Source organism: Simochromis diagramma, unplaced genomic scaffold, assembly GCF_900408965.1.
Source record: "Simochromis diagramma unplaced genomic scaffold, fSimDia1.1 OVJJ01000750.1, whole genome shotgun sequence".
Classification (NCBI taxonomy): Eukaryota; Metazoa; Chordata; class Actinopteri; order Cichliformes; family Cichlidae; genus Simochromis; species Simochromis diagramma.
In genome coordinates, this window is record NW_024386848.1 from 29,350 (window position 1) to 41,195 (window position 11,846).

The 11,846-nt window shown below is 38.2% G+C and overlaps 1 protein-coding gene across 1 annotated transcript; it reads left to right on the forward strand.

The window, feature by feature from the left end:
- Positions 1–2,921: 2,921 nt before the first annotated feature.
- On the forward strand, positions 2,922–4,111 carry LOC120732040. Its single transcript, XM_040029411.1, has 5 exons — positions 2,922–2,937; positions 3,043–3,121; positions 3,171–3,275; positions 3,389–3,451; positions 3,568–4,111. Exons 1-5 carry the CDS (start codon positions 2,922–2,924, stop codon positions 4,109–4,111), a joined length of 807 nt encoding a protein of 268 aa, XP_039885345.1.
- Positions 4,112–11,846: the final 7,735 nt, after the last annotated feature.

The window sequence follows — 11,846 nt, forward strand, 5'->3', positions numbered from 1 at the left end:
AAGCATAGGAAACCAACAGCTTCCCACTACGATGAATCAAGGTTTGACTATGTTGATTCCGAAGCCTAATAAGGACCTATTGATGATTGATAATTGGAGACCAATTAGCTTGCTAAATAATGATTATAAGGTATTTGCTCTAATTATAGCTAACAGACTTAAGATGGTTCTTGACTCTGTTATTGATGAAACACAATCTGGCTTTATGCCCAAAAGACACATAACTAACAATATCAGATTGGTTTTAGATATTCTGGATTATTCTGACCTCATAAATTGCAATGGTTTCATATTATTTTTAGACTTCTACAAGGCCTTCGATACAGTGGAGCATGAATTTATATTTCAAGCTCTGGATAAGTATGGTTTTGGCTCTTACTTCTCTACAGCGATTAAAACATTATACCATAACAGTAACAGCAGTATTAAATTAACAAACGGTACTTCACCCAGATTTAACATACAAAGAGGGATAAGACAAGGCTGCCCCATTTCTCCATACCTGTTTTTGTTAATTGCCCAACTAATGTCTAACCATATGAAATCAAGCAATGTAAAAGGTATATCACTAATTGGCAAAGATGTACTCATAACACAGTTAGCGGATGACACTACATTATTCCTAAAAGATGAAAATCAAATCTCTATTGCTATTGAAACTATCTCCATATTTTCCAAAGCTTCTGAATTGTACTTGAATATTCCTAAATGTGAACTTATGGCGATAAAAGAAAGTTCGAAAACAGCTTTGTGTAACATTCCAATAAAACAAGAAGTTTGTTATTTAGGTATCATAATAACCAAAAATCAGGAAAGTAGAATCACTCAAAATTTTTATCCTATTCTAGAGAAACTCAAACACAGATTTAATCAATGGCTCTTAAGAGATTTGTCGTTAAAAGGCAGGGTATTAATAACTAAAGCAGAAGGCATCTCTCGTCTTACATACGCTGCATTGGCATTGCACCTTGATATAAAACTTATAAAAGAGGTTGATAAGTTACTTTTCAACTTTATCTGGAAAAATAGGACACACTACATTAAAAAAAACAGTTCTTATGAACTCCTATGTCAATGGAGGACTTAATGTGTTGGATTTTAACACTTTAAATAACACATTCAAAATAAATTGGTTGAAGAATCTAATTACTAATCCTACTTCCATTTGGAATACTATACCTGTGTTCATGTTTTCTTAGTTAGGTGGCACTGAATTTTTCCTTACTTGTAATTTTGATATTGATAAAATCCCTTTAAAAATCTCTGCTTTTCATCGTCAAGCTTTTTTAGCATGGACTCTTATTTACAAGCATAACTTTAGTCCACACAGTTATTATTTCTGGAATAATAAGGATGTTTTATTTAAAAGAAAATCTCTCTTTTTAGATAGTTGGTTTAGGAATGACATTGTTTTAGTCAACCAATTATTTGATTCAAATGGTACGCTTTTCTCCTATGAAGAATTTTGTTTACATTTCAATTTAGCTATAACTCGTCAGTAGTAATACGATGGCACCTGTCCAATATGGCGGCCAACCAAACCGGTTTGACAACCGGTTTGACCGGTTTCGTGCGTGTGCGCATGCGCGTTCAGCAATACGATGGCACTAGTCCAAGATGGCGGCCAACCAAACCGATTTGACCAGTTTCGTGTGTGTGCGCATGCGCGTTCAGCTGTGGAAATACCACAGGGGATCAGAGGGGTTATATGAGTTTATGTGTTTTTAACGGGGTTTTAATTTAATCAAACCATAGGGTTTTTAATTAAACTATTTTTATCACTTAGGTGTATCGCAACATTCAGTTATGCATGTGTTCTTAAAAGCAATTCTTTGTTTCTTGTTTCATTCTTGGCAGAGTGGAAGCTGTTTTGGTTCACAGTGCGCCTTAACAAAGAGGGGGTGCTCTAATCAAAAGTGTTGGTAATAGTGTTTTAATCACACTAATTTTCTAAATCTGACAATGTCTCAGCTTGCAGTGAGGCATGCATTTTATTTTATAAATGGCGCAAATGGGAATTTCTTCTGAATGGGTGATGTCAGCATGTTCACAAGCGTTTCATTTAATCAAACCCCTAGTTTTAATTTAACTAGTTTTTACACATCTACTGGGGTTTCTTTCCAGGGTTGATGCGATCATTTTATTTAAAAATCGGGATTTCGGAATGTTGAACTAAGAGTGAGACAAAGCCAGCTAGTTTTTTAACACAGTAAATGTCACAAATAGCATTCAGTCCTTTAGAAAATAAATGCTATAAGCAGCCAGTATCGCTCTTTTCAAACTAATCGTCTTTTAAATACACTCATTTTGTGATTCCGGTGTCACACTTTGCACTGATGCAAGCATTTTATTTATTTAAAAACGGATCAAACGGGCCATCTCTTCTGTAAGGGGTTTCGTGGTTTCAGAGTAGTTTTTAACACAACAGATGGTCACAAATAACATTCAGCCCTTTGGAAAATAAACGCTACAGTGATACTTCTAAAACCAGTTGCCCAGACCCACTCCAACTTTTCAACAGCTGGCTAATTGTTTGAATTTGTTCAGGATTGTAAAAGCCCACCGCGGGTATCACTAGTTGAGAGTACCATGCGAACAAGGGCCCAGCCTATTGTTTAAAGTGGCCGGTATTGGCTCTTTTTGTAATTCCTCGACAAGGTAAATGGGGCAGGTGTACCAGTCGGGTGGCGACCCCGCCTATTGTCTGAAGTATCGGCTCCTTTGTAATTCCTTGAGAAGACAAAAGCCCTGAAGGGTCTCATTTAAATTGATTGGAGACATACCTTTTCTTTTTGGAAACACCCACCCTATATAAAAAACACGCTCAGAGCCCAAAACCCTGAGCCATTTACGCCTGAAGAGTCGCTGCAGAGCACACCATTTTCTTTGCGATCATCAACACTAACATCGTTCTTTATAACATGGCCATCGTAAACGGTGAGTAAAACAAAACCTATTATTGGATTTTTAAAAAGTGTTATGTTAACATATTATAGGATATTCAAACTATTTTTTTTCCTAAAACAAAAGCTTAATTTTTAGGACTTCGGGAGAACGGCCCAGGACCCTTTTCTTTAGAAACGGGCGCTTTTGCTGGAACTAGTCCTCTAACAGGCACAAGGTGTGTACAGCATTACTGGATTTTAAAACGTATGTATGTTTTAAACTAGCGATTGTTTTAAATTATGTAATAACGTTATTGTTTGTTCCAGGGTTAACAAACTGAGCAGGAAAACATTCAGACACCGCGACCACAGAGCCCAACCTTACATCAGGTGTGTATACAACGGGATGTATAGTTGTGTATTATTTTTTTAAAAGAAAAAAAAAATTTAAAAGAGGTTTAAACAATTACAAATGTTCTAAACTGACCGTTTTACACATACAGAGCCACGCCAGAGAACCGGGTGTGTGGAGAAGCAGGACCATCCCGAATAACGCACACTACAAGGTAAGCATAGGCATATATAAATTAGATAAAAAGAGATAGAGAGGGAGACACGCTTATTCAGTTTGAAATGGGTACATGTATAAAATGTTTTAACACATGTCTATCTATCTTCACAGACTGCAGAACAGCACCCCTCCTCATAATGATCAGGACACCGTACGATTCCAGACGTTTTTGGAATGTTTAAGCAGTATCGACCTCCCAGAACAACAAAAACCTGGAGCTTTGTGTAACAGTGGAGAGTCAGAACAGATCTTCATCAGCGAACCTGCAACACCCCCGAGTGAGTGGCTACCTCGCGATTTCTCTGATGTTTTTGAGTACAGTATATCAGATTTTGATCTAGTTCATATACCCACCACCCCAGAATGTGTCAGAAATAGTGTTGATTCACACATAGATTTCGAAGAAGATGGCATAACAGACTCTCAAATATCAGCGGCGTATGATGTTTACATGAAGCTTCCAGATGCTCAGCCTGCTGAACAGAGTCATATAGCTTCAATAGCTGATAAATTATGTTTGATTGAAGCTAGACTCAATCAATACCACCAAGAAGCACAGGTACAAAGGCAACAGTTTACCAAATTCATAAACAAAGTGTGTAGTACATTAGACAACATCTGCTATGTTCTATTTAAACCCAGATTCCTTTTATAGTTTGCAGTGAAATTTCTTAAACCATTGTTTAATGGGACAGAAGTACAAGTCACTCTTTACTAACACACTGTAGATAAGTTTATTGCTGAACGACACAGCTAGCAGTCCCACACACTCTTTAGATTTTTGAAGTTTTGTGTGTGATGGTTTTGCCTCTCACACCTTACCCCTTTCTCCCAGTATCACAACAGTATGACTCCCAAAGTACGACTCAGTAAACAAACAAGGACTCTAAACTCACAACAGAAAGATACAGTTGAAAGATTAGTGATTGCTTTTATGATGCGTAATAAACTACACCCTCTTCTTCTCTGTATTTATGTTGTTTGTGTGCGTGCGTGCGTGTGTGTGTGTGTGTGTGTGAATGCCTTAGAAGTCAAAGTATACATTAGCCATACTTACAAAAAACATTTTTAATTTCATTTAGAACTGAGATTCTAAGTTGTAAACAGAAATCTTATACTTAGCCAGGAGTATGTTTCCACACTTTCACAATGCTGAGGTGTCTAATCCATGATCCAACAGATGGTTTGCCACATGCAGGCGAGAAGGGCAAGCCACCCCTTACTTACACAACCTCACACACTATAGATTTTTAAAGATCTTGTGTACAACGGTTTAGCTACAGATAAAACTTCTACTTTTGATAAAGATCACTCCCTCTGCATATTTCTTAAGAAATGAAACGTCTTTACTGGGATATTAATTGTTAAACTATGCGATTTTCCAAATGTTTGTGGAGTAAAATGTTGTGACCAAGAATCATTCAGGATTAACAACACAAACTGTTTTGATAGCAGAAACAGTCTGCCTTATAGCTCCCATACTTTACCGCTAGTTTTATAAACACATTCTTCTTCATATCAGTTTAATTGGTTTTTTATGAAACTGATTTTTAATAGTATAACCAAGGTCTAACTTTTCCTAGCTCCCCAGTATAAATGCAAGAATTTTGCAGACTTTATTGAAACTGTCACAATTTAACACTCAATGCCATAAACAGAGTTGATCCATGTTTCTATGGACAGTGTTTCATACATCAACAGCTCTGAAAATCACTTTAAAAGTAATATAGAACATGATCTCTCTCACTCTCAGCGTCTCTAAAAAACCCAGCAAACTGACAATCACCTCTAAACAAGGGGTCAGTTTATAGGCTGTTTGTTTGTTTGTTTGTTTGTTTTGTTTTTTATCAGCCGCAACACCATGTAATGCATGGATGTTAGACTCTTTCACCAGACTATGTTGCTAGCCCAACCACCAGGCTCAGGGTCTCTGAACTCTAACCCTGGCTCTGGCTGCCAAATGTCCCTCTGACCCTCTTGTGTCTGTTCACCACCAGACTGAGTTTGTAGTCTCACCTACTAATATTATTTTATTACAGGGCAATATTCAGCTAGGTTACTACTTTGACTTTCTTACTTTGAGCACATTTCTGAGCCCATACATTATCAAACTTTTACTTGAGTATTTCTGACACCAGCTATACTTTTACTTAAGTAAAAAAAAATGCCTGCACTATCGTGTAAAGTGTAAAGCTGTCTTTAATTCTTTAAAAGTTCATGCAACAATTATAAATTAAACCTGCACCACAGCTAACTCTTTTTAATAACCAATAACAGGTGTATTTCTTAGATCTACAGAAACAGCCAAAACACTCTGCTTGTATAATGCCATATTCTCTCCCAGCGTACCCTCGTCTCACAACAGGGTGATTCCCAAAGTACGACTCAATAAACAGAGACTCTAAAACCAGAACAGAAAGATAAAATTGGAAGATCAAAGATTAAGGTTTGTGTTTTTATAGCACAAAGTAAACTGTCCCCTTGTCTTCTAGGCCTTTGCGTGCGTACCTTAGAAGTCAGATTATACTGAAGCTCTGCCATCACGTAATGTCACATACTGCTGTTTCTGATGTCATTTAAAAAAAAAAAAAAAAAGTCAGATTATACATTAGTCATACTTACAAAAACATTTTGAATTCCATTTATAACTGAGATGTCAAGCTGATATCAGACATCTTGTGCTCACCAGGAGCATGTATCCCCAACTTCAAAACCTTAAGGTGTCAAATTCCCAAACCCAACATGGGCTCATTCAACACAGGGGCCAGAAGTGCATGTCACCCTTTACTGACACACTGTAAATAAGTTCAATACAGGGCAACGCGGCTAACAGCCTTAAAAAGGCTTTACATGAAATAAAACTTATTAGGAAACCCTTTACAAGAATAAACGTAATGATCTGTTTTACCTGAATAAAATGTATTAATTTGTTTACTTGAAATAAAATTTATTTTGGAAACCCTGTACATGAAGTAAAAAGTATTGTGTTGTAAGTTCTGGCTTTAATATTTCCAGCTGATAAGGAGACGTATTGCATTTCAAACGCTACATATTCTACCCACAATTTAAGATCATCCCACTTCAGGATCAAGCCCCACCTTCTGTTATTTTAAAACAAGACCGCCGTCTCATTCCTCCAAAAGCTTTTTTTTTTAGCTCAAAATAGAGAGAAGGATGGACTCTGCACCCCTGCGTCACACTGAGGAGGAGGACAATTCCTCGAACGAGGGGTCATTAGTACCTGAAAAGCCCGGTTACTATAGCCCCATGGAGAAACAGCAGCAGCAAGCCGTCCAGCTTGACAATTGGGCATCTTCTTTATTTATCGATACCGTGAAAATAGCTGTGTATCACCTAGTCAACCTAGTAATCAACAAGTACCTCACTGACAAATGCAACGGCTGCAAGTTTGATCACCCCAGCCAGAGACAGCATGAGTGTCTGCAAGTGTTGGTGGATGACTTTTACGCTGAAAATTATTACAGCATCAGAAAAAGACTCCTCACCCCTCGCTTCATTCCTTCCATTCAACATCTGCTGATTGCCCGCAACATCAAAATGGACGACGTCAAAGTCCGCATGGTGGCGGAAACTCTCTTGCACGAACTGAAATCGGTAAGGAAAGTCTTTGACGCCATCGCCGAGGCATACCACAATCTGGTGGGGTTGGACGTGGTGAAAATCGGGCAGCTACGGTTGGTCACAGAGTGTTACAAAGGAGGCTGCTAATGTTTTCTCTGAAAGACTGATTTTTTCCAAAAAAAACAAAAAACGTATTGTACCGTATCTTTCAAACAGCTACCCTGCTTATTTTTTCAAACATGCATCCAGATTTTTTTCTTTCTTAAAACATGTAACCTGCATTTACCACATTTTTAAAAGCATGTATAATTTTTCAAACATGTATCCTACATTTAGCGCATTTTTAAAACATGTATCCTGATATGGCCACCCTTCCAAGGCCCTGACAAATTACCCGAATCACTATGGGATAAGGATGGCAGCCACTATATGACCAGCTTCTTAAGATAAGAAACATAAACTTTGTTAACGGTATACCCGAATCTCTTGCTGATGACACCCTTCTGCCTACAGACAAGAATAATTTGTTAATTATAGACGATGTAATGAACGACGCCGCTAACAATTTAGAAGTACAAAATGTGTTTACAAAGTATGTGCATCATAGGAATTTGAGTTGTATATATCTAGTTCAGAATTTGTTTATTCAAGGAAAATCCAGTAGAACCATTTCCTTGAACACTAATTACCTAATATTGTTTAAAAATCCGAGAGATAAATATCAGGTTATGCTTTTAGGTAGGCAAATGTTTTCCGGGTAATACTAAATATTTTATAGAAGCATTTAATGATGCCACATCCACAACATCTTTTAATAGACTATAAAGCTAAGACCCCGGACTATTTAAGACTCAGAACAAATTTACTATCAGGCCGTCTGGTTGTTTACATTCCAAAACAAAAATCAGCAAAGAGGTGAAAGGATGTCATCACGCATGCGGAGGAATCTGTCTCTGTTGGAGATGATATACAGGGCTCCTCCTACTCTACGCAGAGTTATTATTAGTAATTCAAACTTAGATTTTATCAATGCATTGTGTGAGATAGCCTTTAATGTATTGCATGGTAACATTCCACTGACCAATCAGCAGTACAAACAGCTAAAAAAGAAAAAAAACAATAATCAGACTGATTGCAGACAAAAAAATAAAAACTTTGAAAAAGAGAAAGACAATCAACCAATCTGGAGGGTTTTTACTGCCGTTATTAGGGGCTGCAATCCCTTTCATAACCAGTCTGATAGCAAACAGGTGAAAATGGAACATGTGCAAAAGATGTTTTTGGTACCCCAACATCAGTTGGACTTAATAAAGCAACAGCAGCAGCAAACAGGCAGCATCAGACAACAGTCTCAGCACGAGTTGGATAAGGAGATGTTACAAGTGTTACAAGATTCTGACATAGATGTGTATGAGAAGGCTAAAAAATACAGCGATATTCTCCAAAGATACCTTACCCTTGTGAGACAAGGTGCCCGTGAAAAGAATGTACTGTCTTTATCATTACCTGAACAATTTAACAGGGATGTGCAACCCCAGTCACCGGACACATCGCCTGTTCATGGTGATGCCGGGGTGAGGGATCTTGTTGCGGAGAATGTTTTAACACACATACCTAAAAGGAGTAGGAGGAATGCAGAACTTATTCTGTCAGCGGTGAACCGTTCGCCACACTTGATCTCTTACAATGACAAAGGCGAAATTGTTGTTGATAAACACACCATCCCTGGTTCACACATTTATGATCTAATTAAAGCCGTCACAACCACACACACACCTTCTGAGGGTTTGAGACCTATCGGCTGGACAGAGTTTTTAAAAGCTTTCTCAGATTTAAACATACCGTTATCAGCCATATCTAACACAGGCATACGTAAGACCGTCGCCATGTATAAAACCGATCACACACTGTCTGAAGACCGTGGTTTTTTAAAACACACACCAAAAAAGAACACCCCCGGTGGACCGCTGCGACATAGTACACTAAAAAAATAAAGAATAAAAAAAACAAATTAAAGGGGGGTCCTGTAGAGTGGTTGGATTTTTGAATTCAGGTTTTTTTTTTCTTATTGCAGAAATTGTTTTTCTGCTAAAAATATTTGCTGTTTGGTGTTTTTCTACTGTTATGTTTTTTTTTCCACTTATTGCTGCTAAATTGTTTTGTTTTATTACTGTTAAATATTTTATGTCTTTTATTACTGGTTAATGTTTGATTTCTTTTATGTTTAAACAAAGTATGTTATGAATCTATATATATATATATACGAGATTTGATAATAAATACCATTGACACGATTAAATCATGCTCTCATGTTGTTTTTATTATTATTCTCATTAGTACATATCAGTGTCCACATTGCACACACACATAATCACTGCATACAGCAACAGGTTGTATGTTGTTGACAAATCGACACACCATAGCATCATTACAAATTAAATCACACCCATACATGTTAAGCAGGCGGGCATAAGATACACCATTTTGCATATGATATAAAAAAAATACACAATGTTGACCGCATGTGATGGAGAAGTCGTTCTGCACTTGTTTTCCTGAATATAAAACAGTGGAACAGTTTTTTAGAAGAAACATCTTTATTGCTGGGGGAAAAACTGTCTAACGAGTGACCAAAACTATCAAAAAAATAACCGCGTCTGTCTCTCGAAATATAAACAGCAAGCCAATGTTCCCCTGGCATCGTAGAAGGGTGGGTGTTTACAATACCCATAGCGGGGAGTCTTTGAAGCCGTTCTGTGGTTAGCTGATCATAGGCTAACACGCCTAGGAAATGTGTGTTTTTATTGATAATGCCGCCGACCACGGCTGATAGTTCTATAGTGTTCATGACCGTTTTTGTCTCAATAGTAGTCCAAGAGCACCTGTCTCATGTTAGATATTTCAATGACTGAATCAAATACAGAATAACACAAGAGGTTAACTGTACGGGGTAGTGGGTTTCTGAAACGGGTTTCCAATCTCACGTTCCCAGTTTTAATTAACGACACATTTCCTGAATGTCCTTCGTCAGCTTCCAGATTGAAACAGAATAAAGTGTAGCCGTTACCAAAGTCTGCACGTGTTATGGCCAAGGATCTGTCCTTTAAATGTCTTCCTGTGGTTTGTATCAGCTGGTAAAATTCTCTGATATAGTGTTTTCTCTGGAAATTTGGTTGGAATGGTTTAGCAGGATAAGCCTGACTATCAGCATATAAAGACATAAATTCTATATCGCAGTTTTCAAAATGAAATGGATTACGCTGGTAGGAGCCGGTGTATGCTTCATTGTCTATGAATGCAATGATGACAAATTTAGGTATCCTACCCATAAATAAATTGTCATTTGTTGATATTCTAGCCCCAGCAGGTATGGAGAAGGTCTTTAAAGACACTCTGTCTACCGTGTATTTTGCGTTTGCATGGTGCAATGCCTTGCTGTGTGCAAGTCTGACGCTTGGTGATACACTAACTTTCTTGACAAAGAGACTGGCTGAGACAATTTTAACTCTGTATGCATTGGCATCCGCTGTCATGAGAGCAAATTCGTCTTTAGAGCGCACAAATTTCAGCGACAGGTCGATTCCATTAAGTAACAGTTTTTCTTGAAAAAACAGGTCTGCATGTACTGGTGCAATCAATTCAACAATACTGCTATTTGCTGTGTAGCCACCTCTGGTCACCAGACCCTGGTTCTCTCCTTCTATAGATGTGTCATTCATGTGTGATGATGTATCCTTACAGAATAACCCGGTGCTGAACTGTGTGTCTAAAGTGTCCTTATTATAATTGATAAGACATTCTATCACACCTCTGTATGGATATGTATTGGATGATTGACTAATGAGCCGGTCTCCCCAAATTAATATCGACTTGACTAAATATGCTGCATCCAGGATAATTAATAAATCCTACATTAGCGTCCCTAGCCAGGTTTGAGCCATCAGCGTTTGTGATTCTCGCCCGTGTGTAGATATATGAGTCATTTAGATCCAGGTAATCTTCACCCGAAGATGAGATGTAAAACTCGATCGGCCCTCCATCAGTGATTGCAGATACAGGTGGGATTTCAATAAATGTACTTTTCTCAATGCTAGTCTGTGTGTATGGGACAGTAAAAGATCGAGCTCTGTTTTTACACATTCTCCAGAATGACTGTGTAACAGAGCCATTTAGAATATGTCTAACGCTGCAGTCTTTGAACGACTGGTTCTGGGTCTTTTCACTCTGCGTGACGGTGTCCGTTGGTGGCTCTCCTGCTAGGTTTTGTGGTTTTACGCTTTTTAGACAACGGCTGCCCTGGGGGTGGGGTCTTAGATGGTTTGGGCGTATACACATACAACCCGTTACCGTCCTGCTTAGTGGTTGAGGGTCTGGTTATGTTGGTTATGACATCAGACACTATGCCCGATGCGGCTGTTTTTAGGTGTGGTTTGACTATGCTGACTCCTTTTTTAAACAGCGGTACTGCAAATCTAAACAAGCTACGGAACAACCCACCCAGACCTGTCCATATTGTGTACTGGGTCCCAACATACCCTCCGAGCTCTCCACCAGCCTGTGATAAGTAGTATTTTACATATTTTGACTCATCAGTGTTGTAGACGGCCATCCTTTTTTCAAAAATGCTGGGTTATCGGTCGGAAGTGTAGCTTCACAAACACCTTGCTGTATAAAAAGGGTATGTGTTGATTTCGGTCGTCTTTCAAATCGATTTCTATGTCGTCGATTAATGTCTTTGACACAGGTGTGTAGTGTGGGCTGTCAAATTGTAGAATAGGCAAGCGGCGGTCATCGTCTTTGTATTATTT